The following is a 24,306-nucleotide window of genomic DNA, read 5'->3' on the forward strand; positions in this document are numbered from 1 at the left end:
AGACTGGCAATGGCAAGGAAAGCGTTTCTGAGGAAGGGAAATTTGTTAACATCGAGTATAGATTTAAGTGTCAGGACGTCGCTTCTGAAAGTATTTGTATGGAGTGTAGCCATGTATGGAAGTGAAACGTGGACAATAAATAGTTTAGACAAGAAGAGAATAGAAGCTTTCGAAATGTGGTGCTACAGAAGAATGCTGAAGATTAGATGGGTAGATCACATAACTAATGAGGAGGTATAGAATGGGATTGGGGAGAATTGGAGTTTGTGGCACAACTTGACTAGAAGAAGGGATCGGTTGGTAGGACATATTCTGAGGCATCAAGGGATCACCAATTTAGTATTGAAAGGCAGCGTGGAGGGTAAAAATCGTAGAGGGAGACCAAGAGATGAATACACTAAACAGATTCAGAAGGATGTAGGTTTCAGTAGGTACTGGGAGATGATGCAGCTTGCACAGGATAGAGTAGCATGGAGAGCTGCATCAAACCAGTCTCTGGACTGAAGACCACAAAAACAGCAACAACATTGTAAAAGTGCTTATTTCACTGGATTTCCGCTTTTGCAGTCATGTCTTCGTTACGGTAATCCCCTGTACCTGTGTGCTCTGCTTACATACTTTTGTTACTGCCTCACGTTCCCACGGCACCGCCAGGCGGCATCCACCGTCCTGGTGAGCAGTGGTCATAAGGTTCTGGCTTATCAGTGCGTGTACCTGTGGCGTCAATGTCTGAGGGCAGAACGCTGTTCATTATCGCCGGCCTTTGTGGCCGACCGGTTCTAGGCGCTTCAGTCTGGAACCGCACGACCGCTACGGCCGCAGGTTCAAATCCCGCCCCGGCATGGATGTGTGTGATGTCCTTAGATTAGTTAGGTTTAAGTAGTTCTAAGTTCTAGGGGACTAAAGACCTCAGATGTTAAGTGCTCAGAGCCATTTGAACCATTTGGACGTGTTCATTATCGCTTTGCTCCTCCCCTTGATGCCTGCAACGGCCGTTCACGGAAGGCATGAGAATCCAAGATCACTTTATACTGAAGCTTTGCACCTCATGGTTAAAATTGTTGTCATGTTCGAGATTTTCTACCGCTCCCTGAACAAGCAAGTATGATTTCTTTTATTATGTGGTCGGTCTGACACATCATTTGACCCATCACGGCCCTTTCATCCATCCGTCTCAGCCTGAAATACCAGTGACCGTGGAATCGATAGATCGGCCAAACATCTTTCTTTAAATGTGGAGAAATGCAAGTTATGAGCCATTATAAAGAATGGCAGTATCCGTTCAAAAGTATAGCAGTAAATATCTCGTGCGCATCACTACAAGGTGCTACGAAACAGGTTCGAACTTTAAAATAGCTTAGTAAAGTAGGCGAATGAAAGACGTAGATTTGTTTGTAGGGTTCTGAAGAAATGTAATTCCAAAGGAACCGAGCACAGGGCGTTTTACCATTTTTAGAATACCTTTCCCGTTTTCGACACGACGGCAAACGTCGTAATAATCCAGAAACGTGCTGGTATTGTCGTATTGAAAGTGTATTGGGCATATACATAGGTCTTAAATGGGAATCTTTTGAAGAAAGCGACATTGACCCCATGACACGCTGTTAAGCATATTTATATATTAGCTATTCGAGAAAGGCTATGAACAATTCCATCTCGTATATGTCACGTAGGGATCATGAGAAAGACGTTAGGAAGACAGGGCTGCACTCTGAGGCATATGGTCAGTCATTTTTCCTTCTCACCACACGTTAATGGAAAAGGCCAGAAAATTACGAATATTGCTACGAAGTATTGTGCATCATGCGTTATATAATTACTTGGAATCTATATATTGATGTAGAGCAGTACACTCACCTTCATATCCTGGTTTACATCCCACAGCACAACGCTGCCTGTAACAAACACAAAATTATAATTAGCAACATAAATAGTTTGACTTACAAATTAATTTTACAATTGTTAACATTTAATTGTGAAAATAGGGCAACATAGCCCCTCTGTAAGAGGTCTTTTTTGTTAAGACTTAACTTAACGGACAACGAGCTACGACGGCCTGTAGAACACTCCTTCGACTGCGGTTCCCAGCGAAATAAACGTCTTTGGGTTCGTTCCAAACTGCAAAAGCAGATGACGCTTGCCTCCATAAAAATACATAAGAAACCTGGCTACATAGGAAACAGAAAACATTGACGCACCCAACGACTGACTCTACATAAAATAACATGCAAACTTATTTTGAGCATGCGATCGATTTCGTGTTGATCTTTCGTTTTGTGTAATATACTGACGTGTAGGGTATCTTAAACACAAATATGAAGCTCCTCATTTAACAGATAGTGGTTTTGACATGAGTCCATGAATGATTGGAAATGGTCTCCAGGTAGCCGAAAGTAATCATTTCACTCAATTATCGGTTCAATTGGACCAGAGGACTCAGTCTATTTCATGTAAACATAGCCCACACCTTTACGGAGCCACTGCTAGTTTGCACAACGCCTTGTTGACAACTTGAATTCATAACTTCGTGGGGTCTTGAACCCTACCATCAGCTATTACCAACTGAAATCGGGACTCAACTGGCCAGACGGTTTTCCAATCGTCTAGGGTCCAGCCGCTATGGTCACGAGTCCAGGAGTGGCGTAGCAGGCGGTGCCATGCTGTTAGCAAAGATATTCGCGTCGGTCGTTTGCTGCCATAACCCATTAACGCCAAATTTCTCCGCACTGTCCTATCGGATACGTTTGTCTTACGTCCCACATGATTTCTGCGCTTATTTCACTCACTTTTGCAGGTCTGTCAGCACTGAGAAGTACACCGACACGTCGCTGCTCTCGGTCGTTAAGTGAAGGCAGTTGGATACTGGGTCGTGCTTGGTGAGATGCAATATCTGAAATTTGGTATTCTCGCCACACTCTTGACATTGTGGATCTCGAAATCTTAAATTCCCTCATTCGTCTAGCCCCGCCTACTTTTCTTTGTTCGAAGTCTGTTAATTACCATAGTGCGGCCGTAATGTCGTCGCAAATCTTTCGACATAAATTACCTGAGTACAAATGATAGCTCTGCCAATGCATTGCCCTTTTATAACTTGTGTACGCGATACTATAGCCATCTCATACGTATTTATCGCTACCCCACGACTTTTGTCATCTCACTGTCAAACCAGTCCCAGAAACAATGCGAGTGTATTAGTGAAGATACCTGACTACAATCAGTGACAGCGTTCAAAAACACTTCCATGATCGCACAAAGTAGGTCTATGTAAGATGAAACAATCAAACGAATCCTTAACACAATTTTCAACGGTGGCAGCTGTATTCTAAGCTCTCCTCCGAAGTTAAACTTGTTGGTTGCACCTCCTGATATAGAATGTTTGTTCACATACTCAGAATCAGACACGGCGCCTTCTGAACCCACTGGTAGGGGATGTTTGTACACCTCTCTAAATAGAACACCTTTGAAGATAGCTAAGGGAGGAATAAAAACGCCACTAGCACTACAGCAAGCTATAATAGCGACGCTTTTCCGCTCTCCTCGTTTGTTATCTTCACTACGCCTCTGGTAACTTTTGTTGTCACTGTTTTAGGTGGAGAATTATTAAGGGAGAAATCCGTCTGGTCAATACTGAAGATGAGATGAGGCTTCCCACAAACTCCAATCTGCTCATGCAAATTCCGATACACGTCGAAAAATGCGGTCACAGCCGGCTTATTCATCTCCTTCGCTCTAGCTTTTGACAGGCCTTGTGGTTTTCGGAGTGATAAGTCACTACCCTTTTTCATAAATCCAGTAAGCAAGTCAACACCTGCAATCATATGCTCCATGGCTCAGGGAAGCTTGATGTTATCAGTCGTTGCATACGTGAATGCTGCACTTAGAATTTGTTCAGGAGTGCAGCAAGAAACCACTTGAAGCTAAGTCTTTCAACGCAGAACTTGAATCATCCTCTTCTTCTGGGCTGAATATAGTCGGATGACCAGCTAGTCTATGAGTTTTTTTTTTTTTTTGTCTCAGTGTCGCATCACGTTTTGAAATAGTTACCCGGTCTTTAAATGTCGAATAAGGAATTTTGAACAACGCAGCAGCTCCTGTCATACTCACGTCTCCATCTATAACACTTTTTACTGCTTGTCTCATACCTTCCTCAGGCCATGAAGCACTTGACTTTTTCCTTTTGTATGTACGGACCGTCTGAAAAGGAATCAACAAAAATGTTCTCCAGAATTTAGCATTAAACCTCGATTAATCTAATAATTTGACAGAGCGGAAATAGCCCCACGTGTACAGGGCGAACAGCCCCATGTGCAGACATTTCGAAAGAAGGGCCACATCAGACCTTTGTGGAAAACCCCAGCAATGTTTGAAGATACACATACTGCAAAGCCTGTAGCGTTATACAAGTAACATAAAGAGTTTAAAATTTCACATTATTGTGTATGGTACATCTTAATTTGTTAGACTGTATTTTTTAACTTCGGCAATAACCCATCACAATACGCTTACCTCTAAAGTTTGTTCATCTGTCTTGTTAATATTGTAACAGAAAACAGCCTTACCAGAAGCACATGCGGCGACACAGAGATACTGGCGCACACTGCAGGCAAAACGGCCTTCACTCTGTGAGGAACTAGTGCACTGTTCCGACATTTCCTACTTTAGGTGGATTAGCCCCGTGGGCGGAATAGTCCTTTTGTACCCTAAACTTAAATGTGGAAATAAAACAACTAGAACAGAATATCTCCAGGAGTCTATGAAGGAAGTAAGCATTGGTTGACCAGTCAACTATCTTGGCATCCAATAGCATGATTAGAAGTATCGCGAAATCATGCCGACGATCCAAGATGATACACTGTTCCTGTCAGTAATGTCTTTCCCGTGATTTTTTAAGTGAGCATCACTAAATGGACACTCTTCACTTTTTAAAACCATAATAAAAATATGTTCAGTTGTGAGCTACAAACAGAACAACACCTAATGCAGCACATAACATTTAAGTAGCACATTAGCCAAACGAATGAAGGAAAATCAAGACTCATGTCCCGGCGACTATGAGGTCAGAAGAGACTTGGGGAAGGAAATCAACCCTGGTCTTATCAGAGGAACCATCCCAGCGTTTGCCTTAGGCGATTTAGGGAGTCCACAGAAAACCTAAATGTGGGTGACCGAACGAGGATCTGAACCGTCACCCTTCCCAGTTCAAGTCTACGTCTTAGCGCTGGACCATGCTGCTCAGGATCACGTGCTCAGCTACTGACCAATACTGTAGAATAGGCCTACATCAAATGTTTGGGTGTATATGTTGATGAACGTTCGAACAGGAAGAAATGCGAACTTCAACTTCACGTGATAGATTCATACGCAAACAAACAGCTCTTTCATATATTTCACATATATCAACCAGTTACTGTCGCATGGCATAATTTTTGGGGTAAATGATCATACAGAAAGTGTTTATTGCCCACAAATAATCAAATACGATTTAGAAGAATAATAATGTTTGTAATTACAATACTACAACGAAAACTGCAGGTATCAGTGGCTCAGAAATGCATTAGATGTATACTATTGATTATTTTCCAGTAATATAGAATATCCGACATGTAGTATAGCATATTTAAATGTTATCTGAAGTCTTTTTTCTGGACAATTTATAAACCATACACTTTTGCAGAGCACATCCCACATATGTGTGGAGGTCCTAGCAGTCGTTACGTCCACTCGATAGAAAGAGACAGTACAGATTTAATCAGTTAATTTAAAATCCAATAGCAAATTCAGTCAGAGGGGGAAATTACGAGTCCAATGATCGCAATCACGGGTCAATTTCCGGCGTATTAAGGGAGTTGAAAAATTTTATATGCAAATTTTCCCCGTTAAATGAATTTTGTTCGAGATTCTGGACCCGCCGATGTGTTTCTAAAGTATAGGGCGATCGGATGATATGGTCAGAATAGGTCTCTAATACCCGCAGAGTATGTTATTAAAAATCCCAAGCTGGACCATTAAAAGACAAGAGAAGCTGTTTGGTTTAAATTTACTTTGAGGTCACATTGTCACAGCGAAGTATGTTTCCTCTGAGTCCCATCGCGATGCCACCCAATAGATTAGCCAACCACAGAGCTTATAGGACACCTCCGCCCGCACATCAAACAAACAGAGCAAGAGATCATCGCAGCCTCACTTGTAGGTTGTCTGTGCGGACTATGTTTCTAACAGCGGAGGCACGCCACATATGTTACAAAAATAGGAGAAGTACACTCTCCAGCCCACTCTGACGCAGTCTCTCGTCTCGTCTTCTTTGAGCTGATAGAGCGTGAAGGTTCGTTTAGACGTCTGCCGCCATCTTAACTTACAACATTTTCATACCTCTATCATCTTGGAGTCAGACGTGCAAAGTTTAGTCGCGGTAGCAATACCATCATGTCGCGAGAAGATGTACTCGATTATCGCGGTTGCCGTGGCAATGTGCACCCACAGTCTGTGCTGCAAGCTGACTCAAGAAAGCACTCAAAAGGTATTATGAAATCTTGCTGCATATCCCGCCCTTCGAAACGAGCCTCGGTTACCCTGACGCCAAACAATGTCCCGTTTTTCCGTACGTCCATCATGGGAAAGCGGATGTTTTATTTATGTGTAGCAACAATAACAAATTTAGGTGTGTGCATTAGTTGTATCTGATTGGAATCGGTTTCGTTGATACAATTCCACAATCTCCTGGCCCCTCTTGAACATAGCGCGATCGCGCTTTCAGCGGCCATCATCACCGTATCTCTAATAAAAGTTCCAGGAACCACTGACGTCCGCAGAACTTGTTATTTGTGATGCGCCTGGTTGCCGTAGTGTCTCACTGTCTCGGACACTGCTCAATGCTCCTGCTTGTAACTACGTCGGCTGTTGGCATTTTGGTTACTATGACTAACGGAATGCATAGAAGAAAGACGAAGACGAACTGTTCTTCGCGAAAGCACTGCCCGTTTTTATAGAGAACAGTCACCAGTTGACCCCGGGCGCTGAAGAAGGGTTGGGGTAGGTGGGACAGTCAAGCGCATGCGTAAGACATTGAATGGGCGGCTGGTTGGTCTAGGCTTCAGTGAATGTACCCTGTTGTACATGCAGGTCATCCAAAGCGTCCTCTGGAGACAGTGGACGAATAAACCGAATGGGATGATTGCAGTCGCTGATGGTAACACACGATGCACAATGAAATTCTTTCCGCTGATCACAGGCATTACTACTTTCGTTGATAATTTTTGGTCCTTCTGATAACGGCTACTTATTTCGTTGTTTCTCTCAATACTTCAGGTATCCTGAAGTTCATTCACTTATATATTCCATTCACTTACATTTTTATTTCCATGTAACGCTTACTTAAGGTGAACATCGTAATGTGCATGCACGAGTGAACAGGTAAGTACTCCCACTTCCTGTGTGGATGAGTTGTAATAAACTGCGCACTTGCGAATCACCTCTATGTTTCGGCATCATACTACTTCTGTTTTACTCACTGGGAAAATATCTATGGCTACTCAACTGTTTTATATACTGGAAAAATCTCTATGGCTAGTCAACTGTTTTAAATACAGGCAAAACGTCTATGGATTATCAAAACGATCTGCCCTCAAACCACCAACCTGTAATACTATACATTGAGGAAACACTGCAGCACACGGAACAACGCAAGATGTTGGACTACGGGCGTGCGAATTGGACATTGTTCAAGCAAACGCTTGATGGCCACACCCCACCTATACACGAAATTAACGAAACAGCACAAATTGACGAGGCAGTAGAAACCCTCACTAACGCCGTCCGGGACGCAATGGCAGGCACCATACCTGATCGCACCTCACAACAACGCAGTGCGGCCCTGCCCCAGGAATTCCTGGGCCTAATCTCAATGAGGAATCGCCTCAGGAGACAATGGTAGGGCACCAGGCGTCCGTACTTCAAACGGCACATTAACAGACTACAGGGCATCATACACGATAAAATACAAACACATAGAACACAACAGTGGAATCAAAAACTCGAAGGGCTGGACACCGCACGACCTGGCGTGTGGCAGCTAGCCCGACACTTCACCAGGGAGAAAATATACACCCCAACGCTTCAAGGGCCTGACGGACCTGCATACTCAGCGGAAGAGAAAGCAGAACTAATGGCTCGAACACTCGCAGCGTCATTCACACCGAACCTGGTACCATCAGATCCAGTGTTCACACTTGCTACTGACCAAGAGGTTACACGCATTCTAGCCCAACCATCGCGCGACGACATTCGACATGCTAGCACAGCCGAAGTCTCCTGGGCTATAATGCATTCCGCTGCTAGGAAAGCCCCTGGTCATGATGGCATTCAAAACCGTGTCCTCCAGGAGTTCACGGATAAAGCAACTGAGTACCTAACACACATAACGAATGCCATACTAAAACACCCACACTTCCCCGCCTTTTGGAAGACGGTCCTGATGTTCAGGAAGCCGGGGAAAGACCACAGCCTCCCACAAAATTACCGACCCAACCGCCTTCTGAGCTCGCTCAGTAAGATTGTTGAAAAGGTGATTTTCAAACGCATCACTAGGCACTGCGTAACAAATGACATCCTGAGACCGGAGCAATTCACCACTCCACAACACAACAACTCCTACGGGTCGTTGAACATATAACACATGGCTTCAACATAAACAAAGCTACAGGGGCAGTGTTCCTGGACATCGAAAAGGCTTTCGACCGTCTATGGCACAACGGCCTCATCCGCAATCTCAGCGACGCGGGATTCCCCGACGGGCTGCTGCGTCTAATACACTCATACCTCACAGACAGGAGTTTCAACACTGACGTGCAGGGAAAACAATCAACACGACTCGGTATACACGCGGGAGTACCCCAGGGAAGCATCCTAGGACCCCTACTGTTTAACCCCTACATAAACCATCTCCCAACCACACACAACACAATGATGGCAATCTACGCGGATGACACAGCCATCCTTGCGCAAGATTGGAAACCATCAAACATTACGTCACGCCTACATACTGCACTCAGAGTGGCCGAGCCTTGGTTGGAGAAATGGCGTGTTAGAGTAAACGTCGACAAGTGCGAAGTCGTTCTGTTCACTAGAAGACCGAAGCAACTGCGCAAACACCGCTACTGCAGACCAATAACTCTACATGCACGTCCAATACGTTTCCGCGAGAAAGTCAAATACCTCGGTGTCTGGCTGGACCGGAAATTACTCTGGGGGGACCACATACAACACATGACCAACCGAGCTAGCGCGAGGCTCAAACAGCTCTATCCTATGCTCAACAGGCGTAGCACACTGAACAGAAGGGTGTCGAGGTCCATGTACATGACACTTATCCGACCCCTGATGACGTACGCAGCTCCTGTCTGGGGATACGCTGCGCCTACACGCCTGCGCCGTCTGCAGCTCATACAAAACAAAGTACTCAAAATCATAAGCAATGCTCCACGATACACACGCATCGCGGACCTTCACCGGGAATACCGACTTGAGACTCTCACGGAGGTAATCCACAAACTCACCACAAGACTATACAGAAACTCCAGACATTCGCAGAACCCATTTATTCTGAACCTGGGGAACTACGACCACAACCATAGATGGAAACATAAAAGACCAAAAGACATACTTGTAAGGACATAACATCTATGGCCAAGCATACCCAAACATAACGGCACAGGCGAGCCCCTGTTAATTAGACGCCATTACTGGATATCCAGCTGAAATACACTGTCGAATAACTGGCACCACACAGGGAAGCCGTACCGTACACTGCATGCAAACAAGCTCCACACGTCCCCCACACAGTGAGATGATCTATGGCCGATCTCCCACTACTGTATAACGATCTTGATTGTTCCAGGAATGTAGCAGCTGCAGCAACTGGGACACATCGCCATCGCTTGTCACGGTAATGATGCATGATACCTATACTAACAAATACAACCTTGCATGAGCTATCGCAGCTAGTAAGCCACTACTGCTCTTACTACCCATCCCACTGTCGCAGAGGTTTTTTTCCCACGGCTCGAGCCATGGCACTTTTTTCCCTCTGCTCTTCAAATCGCTACCCTCACTCGCTTTTCGTCCACTATCTATTACCTGATGGACCGTGTTAATGCGTAGCCTTACCCAGACGCACGGACAACATCACAGCCCAGCATCCTGTGATCCACTTACTAGACAACTAACAAGTTTACGGAGGTGACAGTAGAACTTTTGGTTTGGTCACCACGTTGGTGCGGGCGTGGAGGGGCCCCATCTCTTGAAAAACCATATGCATAAAGCAGAATCAACCCTTCTCGCCTACTACGATAGAAAGCGTGTTACCTCTGTATCAGATTCTATTTTCTCTCTCGTCTTGTCGTAGATTAAAAGGATGACGTGTCCCAATTTATTGTCTTCTGTTTTTCCAACTGTTCCAACTCGATTGGTGGCATGTTTAGAATCATGGTAGGGAGTTCCGGAAACTGTTCCCTCAGGTAACTCACACATTTCTTCTCAACACCCTTGATCAACAGGGAGTCCATCAGCTTTTAGAATTCTAACTACTCTCAAGCACTCAGCTCACAATATACAAATAAAAGCGCGAACAGAGACTCACAAGAGTGCTGTTTGCAAAATCCACGTTGGTTCTTATAGAAGGTATTTCGGTATCACGTCCACAGTTATGTGCATATTCTCTATCACCTTTCTTGAACGTGAGCATGTAATGCGCCTGTTGTCACTTGCTTGGATCTCTTCGTTCTCCATAGACTTTCGAGAAACCTGCGGTTGAAAGGCAGCAAATTCCATTACCTCGAGCGTCAACTAGACTGATACTCCTCATGGATCCATGTCACAGGCTAGAGAATGCAGTAAAGAACAAATAGCTTGCTGATAGAAACAAGAATTCAATGTCATCCGTGTGCTGCATTTAATGTAACAATAGCAAACTGTCACACTATCTTCTTTCAACTCCAAAAGTGATGCTTCTGTGTCACAGTATGGAGATCATGTTCTAGTTCGCAGTGCGTGCTACAGCTTCTCTGAATGATAATGAAGCTAGTACGATAAGCAAAATCCTCCTCTGAAACTGAGTGGTCAGTGCGGCCAGCGGCCCTACAGAGAACAACGGCTCGATTCCCGGTACGGCCATCGATTCTTCGTTGGTGGGAGGACTGGAACACAATGTATTCATCTTCGTGAGGTCAACTGAGGAGCTGGTCGTATTGTATTGATTTGACAATGAGTAGCAGTCCAAAGGTCAAGAAATCCGACAACGACAGGGACATTAGTGTAGGACCACATGACCCTCCACCCCCTACCTCCATTGGCAGAGGATGACCCGGCGGTCAGTCGGTAGCGTTGGGCACACCAGGGCCATCCTTTATTGGGTCAAACAGATGGCAGTCGGAAGGTGCGAGGTCAGGGCTGTAGATAGGATGAGGAAGAACTGTGAATTATTCTCAGGTGAGGTCTTACGATGTCGTTGAGAAGGAGAAATTCGTCTGTATTTTTGTGACGACGAACATGCTGAAGTTGTTTCTTCAGTTTCCTGAGGGTAGCACAATACACCACAGAGTTGGTCCTTGCACCATTAGGGAGGACAGGACATCACACAGAATAACGCCTTCAGAGTCCCAGAATACCATCACATGACTTCTGGTCACTACCATGTCTCCGTAGACAGTCTGCAAGCGCTCTGCGATGCTCTGGATCTCCGTCACAAAAAAAAGCAACCTTCATGACAGCTCTCTGGTTGGCATGCACCTCCGTTACAGACGCTATTTTGAAGACTAAATGTAGCACGGCCATCTATTGGAACTTCATGAAACTATAGGGGTAGAAGCGGGAAAATTCCGCATTTTTACAGCCGAAACTGGACGAGAAGAAAACGTGTTGCATTACCTAGTGAATGAACCTCGTACAAAAATCACTACCTGAATTTGAGAAATGACCAAATACCAGATTAGTTAGATGAGATCGTTGTACAGTCGTAACTATTTATCAGATACAGACGTGAGCGTTCTTCTGTATGGTTGGACATGAAGAGGGCTTCTGGATTCCTTGCAGTGAGGGAGCTGTTAAACCAGTTCATCATTTCTGGACACGCTACGGGCTGATACCGATGATCCTCCATCGGTGGAGCCTTCGGAATACACCATTGTGTGATTGAGGTGCTGTGAAGATCACCACTGATATTGTAGAAGAAGATTGGGACGTCAACACCACACGCTACAGCAAACTGACGTACTACGTTTATTTATACTTTTATTTTGACAGCCTGTTTATTTATATTTTTAAATATTTTAACCGCCTCCGAAGCTGAGCAGTCAGCGTGTCTGATTGCCAAGTGGAGGACCGGCACGTGTTTGCCCTGACGGAAAGATTAAGGGAACGGGATGCACTCAGCCACATGGGATCAGCTGAGATGCAACTTGAATGAGAAGCACCGCCTCAGAGTTTCAAAATGTGCTAACCTCTTCACCTCAGAGTAACACATACAAACATCTTGACCGAGCGAGGTGGGGCAGTGGCTAGCACACTGGACTTGCAATCGGGAGGACGACGGTTCAGTCCCACAGCCAGCCATCCTGATTTAGTTTTTCCGTGATTTCCCTAAATCGCTCCAGGCAAATGCCGGGATGGTTCCTTTGAAAGGGCACGGCCGACTTCCTTCCCCGTCCTTCCCTAATCCGATAAGGCTGATGACCTCCCCCAAACAACAACCCAACAACATCTTCGATTTTTTTGTTGTGTATTTTCCTGTCTCTGTCTTCTCCTACAGTTTTTGATCTCTGTGGATCCCTTTAATTGCCCGTCTAGACCGCATTTAAATGAGGCCTTTGCCGGATTAAGACACCACAGTCTCATGGTGTAGTTCACTTCTTTGTTTTTCAGAATGTTACACAAGTAAACTGCTTATAGCTGTATATGAACTTTTACAGGAACACGACTGGTTACATGATGTCAACTCGCTTCTTCAGATGTACATCTACAATATAGGAAACGTACAATCGACATTATGATTAAAAAATACCTATCCTGATAAACTATGCTCTATAACAACCAGTATCAAATGCTCACACGTCAGTTCAAATGTTCAAATGTGTTTGAAATCTTATGGGCCTTAACTGCTAAGGTCATCAGTTCCTAAGTTTACATACTACTTAACCTAAATTATCGTAAGGACAAACACACATACCCATGCCCGAGGGAGGACTCGAACCTCCGCCGAGACCAGCCGCACAGTCCATGACTGCAGCGCCTGAGACCGCTCGGCTAATCCCGCGCTGCTCACACGTCAGTAAGACATTTAAGCCCTGATACGGCCTTGAGGGGACTCAACCTTCTCAGAATAAACCACAGTTACCCGCAACAAGCGGAACGCCATACATCAAATCGACCAGTTTAAAAACTGGCGTGTTAAAAGCGCGTTTACCTACAATGGAAAGAACAAAACAAGAAAAAATGAAAAGGCGAAAAGCCCCAGCTAGCTACATTGGACGCCAATGGTTAAGAAAACTCATTCCATACCAGAAAGCAGCGGACAGCAACCCTGCAACCGTCTCGTCGTGCAGGGCCACATTGCTAATCAACGTGCTTATGTGTGGCACGGAACGCGCTAGCGCCACCATACACATAGCGGGGAAAGTTACAAACATCCAAATACGATGGCAATGATTGAGGCAACCGTTGCTAGCTGGAGCTCTTTAACTTTTCTTGTTTCCTTATTCTGCTCTTTTCACAATAGGTAAACGCACTTTTAACAAGTCAGTTTTTCAACAGGTCAGTTTTCTTGTTGCGGGTAACAGCATTTTATTTTGAGAAGGTTGAATCTCCCTCCTTACCGTATCAGGGCTTAAATGTTTTACTGACATGTGAGTGCCGGCCGCTGTGGCCGAGCGCTTCTAGGCGCTTCAGTCCGGAACCGCAGTGCTGCTACGGTCGCAGGTTCGAATCCGCTCTCTGGCATGGATGTGTGTGACGCCCTTAGGTTAGTTAGGTTTAAGTAGTTCTAAGTTCTAGGGGACTGATGACCTCAGATGTTAAGTCGCATAGTGCTTAGTGCCATTTGAACTATTTTTTTTTTCTTTGACGTGTGAGTATTCCATATTGGTTGTCATAGAGCATAGATTATTAGGATAGATATTTGTTTTTTAAATTATACTGAAGACGTGATTTGACCACACGAAACAGGTCGTGTTTCTGTAAAAGTTCATGTATATTTCTGAAACGGGGATTACCTGAGCTGTAGTTGCCCTCAGGAGAAAACTATTTTTAATCGTTTCTGCGAATTTATGTGTCCTTTAAAGTGACACAAAATTGTTCTTAAAAGTGGCGTTCGATAAATACAAGGCTGAGCTCGTTAGCTGACCGAGACATCTTTCTTGGCTGACGCCGCTCTACCCTCTCTGCAGCGAGCATTAACAGCCGGACGTTTCTCTTCCGCCCAGCACCTTTTTCCTCCTCCTCCGCCTTCAGAGCAGCCGCCACTACCACCCTACAGGTCTGGCACCGGCCGTTATTTGGTGTTATTTTCTTTCGAGCCGTAACTTACAACTCCGCGGTTAAGCATCAATCGTATTGCGCGGCCGGCCGGCCTCTAGCCGAACTTCACGCCCCGCTCGCCTCCCCCCCCCTCCCCCACTGCCCCCTCTGTTGCACCCCCTGCCTCATCCCCGCAGGACTCCTACTCTTCCCTTCAGAGCAGCCACCACCACCGCCTCCTTCCTTCCGTACGCCGGTGAACTGCAGCCTTCGGCGTTCGACCTCCGACCGCCTGTTACCATCTATCTCGGCCCAGGTCTGCGCCCCCTCCCTTCCCCGCGACTACTGGTCACCGGCCGAGAAATAACTGCCCATTGCTGTATAAGGTACGGGTGCCAAAGGCAGCGGCCAGGCAGTGTTGCTGCTGTTGCGGCCGGGGTTGCGGCCCGTAGTCTCAATTCCCCAGCCGAGGAGTCGCGAGGAAGTTGCCCCCCTGGCACCTCGCGCGCCCCCCTCACCTAGGCTCCGCAACAGCCCGCCCGCGGCTCCTCCGGTAATTCCCCTCCGCATTCCATACCGATAACAGCGCAGAACGCACACCTTAACGTCGCATAAATCTCGCCGCCCGAAAATTACAGCAATGCTTTCCCAGATAGGAAGAAGGAGTGGCGGCGAGGCGCTAAGCGAGCAAAGCAACGCCGCGGAAAGGGTAGTGGGTGGAGGCGGAGCGAGGAGGTGGAGGAGGGGATGAGAATGAGGGGGCAGGCAGGGAGGGAGGAGGCCGCCAAGTTGGAAGTACAGTTTGGCGGGCGGGAAAGGGGACGGCGGCACGCGGAACGTTGTATATATTTCTTCTCCTCCTGCCGCACCCCGCCCCGCGCGGACCCTCCCGGCCTCCTTTCTCTCACCCCCCGCTTTCCCCACTCGGAAGAAAAGCACTTTCATAAATCTGCTGCGAGATATATGTGAGCACAATTTCCGGGATCCGGCCATTAAGTTGGGCCGGCGCGCCGCGGCTCCTTCGCCTGGCGGCCGGCCGCTGGCTGGTCGGCGCTGTCTGGCGGCGCCACCCGGCACTCGCTCATACCCGGCGGACGGCTCCATTCACGACGGGAAGAACGCCACTCTGTCTGTATATTTAGTGTCCCTGAACAACTTGTTTGTATGTATGAATGCACGGTATCGCGGCGATATGGATTAAGGAAATCTTCTCGGGCTCCCAGCTGCGTCAGGTGGTTAAAATACCGTGAGCTTTCGACCGAGCTCTCCTTGGCATTGTCAAGTGGTGGTATGATTTGATAACGGCTGAAGAGAGCTCGGTCGAAAGCTCGTGGAATTTTAACCACCAGAAGTGCCTGGCTGCCTGAGTAGATTTTATTAACTTGTTTGTATGATACAATACGATACTAGGCCAGGAAGCATATGAACCGAAAACGACCCCTTGTACAGGGTTTGAAGGCTCGGGTGATATCGACCATGCGCCATGTCATTCCAGATTATGGAGCCACTACTTCTCATTCAGGTCTGTCCTGAATTGGCATGACGAGGATGAGTGCACCTTGTACCAGACCTCCCACCAAACGCCGGCCGGGGTGGCCGAGCGGTTCTAGGCGTTACAGTCCGGAACCGCGCGACCGCTACGGTCGCAGGTTCGAATCCTGCCTCTGGAATGGATGTTTGTGATGTCCTTAGGTTGGTTGGGTTTAAGTAGTTCTAAGTTCTAGGGGACTTATGACGTCAGCAGTTGAGTCCCATAGTGCTCAGAGCCAAAGCCTCCCACCAAACAGAACTCGTTAGGAGTACTGGGAATCAAGCACCGCATGGCAGCCGCTATGCTGACCGCTCAGATACAGAGCGGGACACATCTACATGTACAGCTCGTGAGACCGTTCTAACGGTGTGTGGCAGCAAGTACTCCTTGTGCCACAACCACCCTCCTGCCTCTCAAATCTCCGTAAGAACTGAAATTCTTCTGATTTTTGCTGTCGCAGTCAGTTCGCGAGATATGTGTGTGACGATCTAATATGTTGCCCGGCTCATCTAGACCCGTATCTATACTCCGAAAGCCATCTTTTACAGTGAATGATAATTTGTGCACCATTGTCACTTATTCCCTTTCCTAATCCAGTCGCGAAGCCAGCCGTGGTGGTCGAGCGGTTCTCGGTGCTTCAGTCCGGAACCGCGTTGCTGCTACGGTCGCAGGTTCGAACCCTGCCTGTGGCATGGATATGTGTGATGTCCTTAGGTTAGTTAGGTTTAAGTAGTTCTAAGTCTAGGAGACTGATGACCTTAGATGTTAAGTCCCATAGTGCTTGGAGCCATTTTGAACCAGTCGCGAATTCTTCACGGAAAGAAAGATTGCTGGTAAAGTCTCCAAGTGTGTTGGAATCTCTCCACGTCCATCGCCTTTTCGCGCTATTACGTTGGATTTATCAATATACTGGTTGAATTTTCGAGGAACGTATGCTCTCGGAATCTTAATAGCTACACGTTTCTGAACATTGCCTGTCTGTAGCATCTGCCACTGGAGTTGGTGACCGTTGTGATGAAATGTGTAGCTCTTCTTCGGATCCTCTCTATTTCACCTATCAAGTCTTTCTGGTACAGGGATCAGAATGACGAGCACCATTCAAATGCGAACGATGGTTTTCTAGGCTACCTCCTTTACAGACGGACTACCGTTCCGGAGAATTCTTCCAATGAATCTCAGTCTTTTATCTGTTTTTCCTACGATTAGTTTTATGTGGCTGTTGTACCTTAAATCGTTCCACACCCATACTCCCAAATATTTAATGGGTGTAACTGCTTCAATCGTTAAATAACGTGGATTTCCGCCTATTTATGTGCAATGCGTTAAGTTTGTTGAGGATAAGGGTCACCTGCCTAATCCCTGCACTAACAGTCAATTGCCTGCAGCCTTCATATACTTCACTTCAATTTTCTATCGTTGCGAGTTCTCTGTATATAGCATCATCATCTGCGTACAGCCCCTTGAGGCCAACGACGTTAGCCATTGGGTCTTTTACACTGAAAACCCAAAACATTATGACCACTGCCCACCGCGACGTTGGATGCCATCTAGTGGCGTTGCAGGCACGTGACGTGGTAACAAAAGTATGTGAACGGAGCAGACATGGACGGTCTATCACCCTAACGAAGATATGGGCTATCAATGGGGAAATCCAGTCGGATAAGCGACTTTGACAAAGGAAAGATTATTACTAAGCAACGCCTGTGAACGAGTATCCCGACAACAGCGAAGCTGGTCGAATTTTCACGAGCTACTGTCGTGAGCGACTCTTCACAGAATGTGGTGTTCAGTGGTTTTTCTGCTCTGTAAAGTAGGATAGATGGTGATCTGTGGCATCTCTGCCGAAAGAGGACAATACTAGTGCACGCAAAAGTGTTTCGGAGCACACTGTTCACCGTAAACTGTTGAACATGGAGCCTTGCAGCGCATATTGACCCAATGACACCGTCCATTACGATTATAGTGGGCACGGGGTAATTCGGATTCTACCGTGCATCAATGGACACGTGTCAGCTCTTCGGGCGAATCACATTTTTGCTCCACAAACGCCGTCATCGAGGGGAACGACGGCTCGAAAGGTGCAGCATGCCACAGACGCAGGCTGTTGGGAGCAGTATTATGCTATGGGAGACATTTTCCTGCACTTGCATGGGATCTACGGTAGTAATCGAAGACACGCTGACAGCTGCGAACCACCTGCATCCCTTCATGCTTGACGCCTTTCCCAACGGTGATATGCCGGCCGCTGTGGCCGAGCGGTTCTAGGCGCTTCAGTCCAGAACCGCGCCGCTGCTACGGTCGCATGTTCGAATCCTGCCTCGGGCATGGATATGTGTGATGTCCTTAGGTTAGATAGGTTTAAGTAGCACTAAGTCGAGGGGACTGATGACTTCAGATGTTACGTCCCATAGTGCTTAGAGTCATTTGTACCCAACGGCGATATCATCTTTCAGCAGTATAATTGTCCGTGTCTCGGAGCCAGAACCGTGCTATTGTGGTTTGGGGAGCATTACAGTGAACTTACGTTGATGTCTCGGCGACCAAATTCGCTGGATGTAAATCCTATAGAGCACATCTGCGTCACTGTCGGGCGCCATCATCACATACACAAAATGAACTGTGCATAGACACCTAATGCCACACACCTCTACAAAACGGCCAACGAACTGTCGGATCTCTTATAAACAGAATCAGTTACGTATTTCGTTCCAAAGACGTGCAAGCAAACTTTTAAACAGATGATCATAATGTTTTGGTTCATCATTGTATATACAGGGCGTTTAAGCACCAATGCATTACAAGCACTGGTCACAAGCTCCTGTCACGTCTGGATATATAGATGATCTGGGCAGACACGAATGTCTTGTTATCAGATATTCAACGGATTTAGGTACGGTGAACGAGAAGGTTGTGATATCGGACTTAATCGACCAATCCATCACTCTTCGAATCTTGGGATGAATTACTATTGTACTATACGTGGAAATTGGAGCGTAAAGCAGAGTCGTTGTCTTTCTGCATTGTTACGCGAAGATATTTAAACGAAGCGACTGTGTCAAGCAGGACACTACTAAAGCTTATCCGAATATTACGGGTTTGTTTTTCCTACTCACCCTCATTATCTTACATTTTTCCACATTAAGAGCCAGCTGCCATTCATCACATCAACTATAAATTTTGTCTAGTCATGTGGTATCAAACCACAGTCACTTTTCTTCGAACCGGCCGGAGTGGCCGAGCGGTTCTAGGCCCTACAGTCTGGAACCGCGCTACCGCTACGGTAGCAGGTTCGAATCCTGCCTCAGGCATGGATGTGTGTGATGTCCTTAGGTTAGTTAGGTTTAAGTACTTCTAAGTTCTAGGGGACTGATGACCTCAGATATTAAGTTCCATAGTGCTCAGAGCCATTTGAACCATTTGAAAGTATCTTCGACATCTTCGTGTACGCCTTTGCATCATCAGCGAACAACCGCAGATTGCTGGCCACCCTGTCTGCCAGATCATTTATGTATACAGAAAATAGCAACGGTTATATCACACTTCTGTGGGGCACTCCTGACATTACCCTTGTCTCCACTGAACACTGCTTAAGAAGTCTTCGAGCCAGTCACAATATGGAAACCTATTCCGTATGCACGTATCTTCGTTAACAGTCTGAAGTGGGCTACTGCATCAAAGCCTTTGTGGAAGTTCAGAAATATGGAATCAGCCTGTTTGTCCTTCATCCATAGTTAGTAGTATATCATGTGATAAAAGGGCACGTTGATTTAGTCATGAGCGGTGCTTTCTAAACGAATGTTGATTCTGGAACATCTGCTGTTCGCTCTCTGAGAAATTTATCATATTCGACCTCAGATTAGGCTCTATAATTCTGCAGCAAACCGATGTTAAGGATACTGGACGGTATTTTTGCGGACCCGTACTTTTACCCTTCTTATATAGAGGAGTCACCTGCGGTTCTTTACAGTCGTTTGGCACTTTGCGTTGGTCGAGAGATTCGCAATAAATGCAAACTAAGTAACGGGCCATTGACGTAGGGTATTCTTTGTAAAACCAAATTGAGATTCCATCCGGACCTAGCGACTTAGTTGTTTTCATCTCTTTCAGTTGCTTCTCTACGTCAGGAATGCTTATTACAGTGTCACCCACACTGCACTCCGTGCGATGGTCAAACTACGGTACATTTTTACGATCCTTCTGCGTAAACGACTACTTAAATGTGGAATTTAAAACTTTGGCCTTCGTTTTGCTGTCTTCTACTGCCAAACCACACTTGTCAACGAGTGACTGAATGAAAGTCTTACACCCGCTTAGCGATTTAACACAGAACCAAAACTGTTTTGAGTTCTCTACCAGATCCATAGCCGTGGTATGACGGTAGTAGCTGTTGTATGTTTCACGCATAGGTCTTTTTACAGACGCACGAATCTGTGCTAATCTTTGCCTGTCGTCGTTTGCGCGCCATCTTTTGAACCGAGAGTGCAACAGCCTTTGCTTTCTCAGATTTTTCCGCATTTCGCTTTTAAACCACGATGGGTCTTCTCCGTCCTTAATACACTTACCGGGCACATACTTGTCCAGAGCACGATTTGCAGTCTGCTTAAACTTTCTGCATAATTCCTCTATGGCCATCATTCTGGAACTAAATGATTGCAGTTCATTGCCTAAGTGAGGTAATAGTAACTGCTTATCTGCTCTTTCTAGCAGAAATACTCTTCTACCCCTCTTGACTGATGATCACTAATCCCCGTCTCTATACTTACTCCACCGATAACGTCCGGCCTGTTTGTAGCTACAAGGTCTAAGATACTTCCTTAGCGTGTTGGCTGCCGAACCAGCTGCTCAAGACAGTTTTCGGAAAATGTGTTCGAAAGTACTTCGCATGACTGTCTGTCTGTACTCCCTGCAGTGAATCCTTACACGTCCCAGTCTTTATTCGGTCGAGAAAAGTCAGCATCAACTCATATTGTATGATCTGTGTATTTATTCACAAGTGACCATAGACTTTCTTTGAATGGCTCTAAAACTGTCTCAGTGGAGTCGGGTGGTCGGTAAAAACGTCCCACAATTAACTTGGTATCACCTAGACCAGTTTTGCACTACCAGACAACTTCACTGTCACACTCGATTTCAACCTCAGTAGAGACAATATTTTTGTCGACTGAAACGAATACTCCCATCCTAAAGAGTCTTATCTGTCTTTCCGAGAAACATTCCAAAACTCGCTAAATATCTCAGATCTTTTTACTTCAGTTTTCGCCAGCTCTCTGTCTCAAAAATAATTTGAAGTTGAGAACTGTCTTGGAGGGCAGTAAACTCGGGAACTTTGTTACGAATACTTTGACAATTTTCCGATAAAACTTTTACAGACCCTGAACGTGGTCTGATTTCCCTATATGTGTATCGACTGATGAGTGTTCGTGATAGTACCTCAAACTACATCCTAGCCTAAAAAACCCTATGTGCACTGCACAAGTACTCTCATACCCGATTAGCTACTTCCTTCGTATAGCGCAACCCTCGCCTATCAAGGGGAGTCATACAAATTCCCACCGATAACGCAGATACAGAAATCTGCAGCCAAGACAGTCACAGAGACGACGAAGCCTTCGGTTGAGACTCTCCATTCGGTTCCACACCAAAAGACCCCGACCAATTCTGTTAACGACGTTGCAAATTAAGAGCTCTGCTTGCACCCCACGTGTGAAGCCAGCAGCCTCCACCACCTCCGCCAGCCACCTGTAAGAAATGAGGATGGTCTCAGAACCCATGTGACAGGAGTTGTTGTCGCCGACGTGAGCCACAACTTGCAGACAACTGCACCTTCTAAGCTCGACAGCCGCAGGCAAAGCTACCTCTACATCTCGAATGAGGCCCTCCGACAAACATACCGATTAGTCATTGGCTTTCTTTATGACGACAATAATCATTATATTTAAATTTAAGAAACTACCATACACATATATTGGCACGATGTAAGTTAACAAGTCAAGACTGGGTTTTAGGGTACTATATTGCCCCATTTTGTTGCGAATGTAAAATGACATCGAAGAGAAAGAAGATCGTAGCGTCTGTGGCCAAAAACTTAGATTCACCGCAAAGGAAGGTGTCAAATTCGAAGAATAACTCGGAATAAATTGAAGACTACTGAGTCAATACGGTTATTACTTAGGATGAAATTATTCCCGATTTTCGTCTGCAGAGAATGACAGTAATGATTACGGTTAAGCTGATGAAGTTGGTGCTCACTCTGTAGACATATATATAGGTAACAAAGCAGCATGAAAAAAATATGAATTAATTTTATCCATTGCTGTCAGAGTTGCATCCGTGCGGTATTACTTACGAAAGAAAACTACCTTCAGTCACAAATTGTCATTTATTTCAACACTCGATGTATTTAGAGCCCTGGGGATTCATCTTCAGGTGCTTATTCAGTTTATACCTTTTTTCCAATTTAGGTTAATGTTGGCCCTGTTAAGACTACGTAAATGTAATTGCTTAGCGGTACTTCGTGAATACTCAATCAATTCGACAAATCCGCAATAGCTAACATCATGTATCTTAATAGATACAGATTAAGTGACATCCACAAGTATAGTTGGGCTTCACAAAGAAAATAATGGTAGAAAACTTAATCTGGCAAACAATCTTAACACTTTTGTAAAGCTTAATCTACTAGAACAATTAGAAATGATGTTACATAAAGAAGAGTCTTCTGAAGACGTGATGAGTAAACAGAAATTAAGAGCCGCCTTTTCTTTAGTGATTTTAGAAATTTATTTTTTCTTAAGGAAACAAGTATTTAATAGTGCTACCGTTTCATAACATAGTAACTTAGGATATTTATACAAATAATTGCTTTACAAATAACATTTATGTATAATTAATAACGCAAAGATTTGTGTCTTCTTTGAAATAACAACACCTGTGTACATGTAGAAAGGTAGCATCTTCACATTTTTGTATTCTTTGACTTTTTTAAATGTGCTATATGACGAAAAGTGTGTATATGAACACGAATATGACTACTCACACTGTACTTTAAAACTATGTAACCACTGATAGAAACGGTAAATAATTTTTCGGTGTGTTAGTTTTGTGAAAACTTGTATTAACAATGTGCCACTTTGTAATTGTACTTATATAATAGTAACAGTACCAGTATTAAAGTAAATTGGAAAAATCATGTATGCTGAAGAAGCACCTGAAGATGACCCCCAGTACTCGAAATGCATCGTGCTTTTAAAATAATTTTTGACCGAAGGCGATTTGGTTTTTAAATATGGTTTGTTTGGAACCAACTCTGATCTCTTTATTGACGGCGAAATGGGTACGTGATCATGCTGTACATAAACGAGATACGAATCAATGTGAAAGTTACTGATTCAGTGTATAAAAAGACAGGTATTTTTTTAATATGTTATGATAAAATAATTTATAAAATACAGTTCCATCATGTTCTTTTAGTTACCAGTTTGTACGCAATGCCGATGATCAGAATGACCTCCGATCCAAATTTCCATCACATAGTCGTCTCCGTCTTTTCTTCAGCAACGAACATCACTGATCTGTCGCCTCATTACGTATCCTAACCATCTCTATTTCATTGAAAGCCGTAATTGTGTATTCTGTTCTTGTTTGTTATTTATTCTCTCCTAGTGATTCCCATGGTCCCTTTCGCAGCTGCCCGCTGGCCAAACATCAGTTTGTGAATGGCCTTCTTCTTCTGTACATCACGTTTTAGGAAAAATGACTCTTCCGACTTCACATAACGGTGAAGCTGGTGGGAGGGGCCACCTTGCGTCGCCTCAGAGGGGATTAGATCTATGGTAGGTGAGACTGTTAAGCTGTAGAGAAAACCACTCATCTAGAGAAAGAAGATCTTGAACAAAAACCAAGCAGCTCATGAGGCTTCAAAGTGGCAGCCCACATATGACTTACCCTACTACCGAACTATACGTTCACAACTACTTGCAAACTACACGTACAGAAAAAGTCGAACGGATCTGTGAATGTTTATAGAGTTAATATTTTCGCTGCAATAGGTCAAGACTAATAATATACAGTCATTAAATTTGTTTCTTTCTAAACACATCGGAAGCTTCGTTTTGAAAATCTTATTTGGTTCGCCAGAAACACTCAGTGTAAATTTTTACTCTTCCGTTTGTTTATTTTACAGTCCATCCAGTCACTGTCTTCATATGTTCCAAACACAAAATCTCATCAGCTGATTTTAAGACTTCATTATTAATTTGTACTAGTTTTTCATG

The 24,306-nt window shown here is 45.0% G+C and overlaps 1 protein-coding gene across 1 annotated transcript in view; it reads right to left on the minus strand.

The window, feature by feature from the left end:
- LOC126484821 (uncharacterized) overlaps positions 1–24,306 on the minus strand; it is an 854,899-nt gene that overhangs the window by 530,865 nt on the left and 299,728 nt on the right. The window contains exon 3 of the mRNA XM_050108417.1: positions 1,858–1,895. Within this exon, the coding sequence (XP_049964374.1) occupies positions 1,858–1,895 (38 nt within the window). The remainder of the gene's footprint in view (positions 1–1,857; positions 1,896–24,306) is intronic.

This window comes from Schistocerca serialis, chromosome 6 (assembly GCF_023864345.2).
Source record: "Schistocerca serialis cubense isolate TAMUIC-IGC-003099 chromosome 6, iqSchSeri2.2, whole genome shotgun sequence".
NCBI lineage: Eukaryota > Metazoa > Arthropoda > Insecta > Orthoptera > Acrididae > Schistocerca > Schistocerca serialis.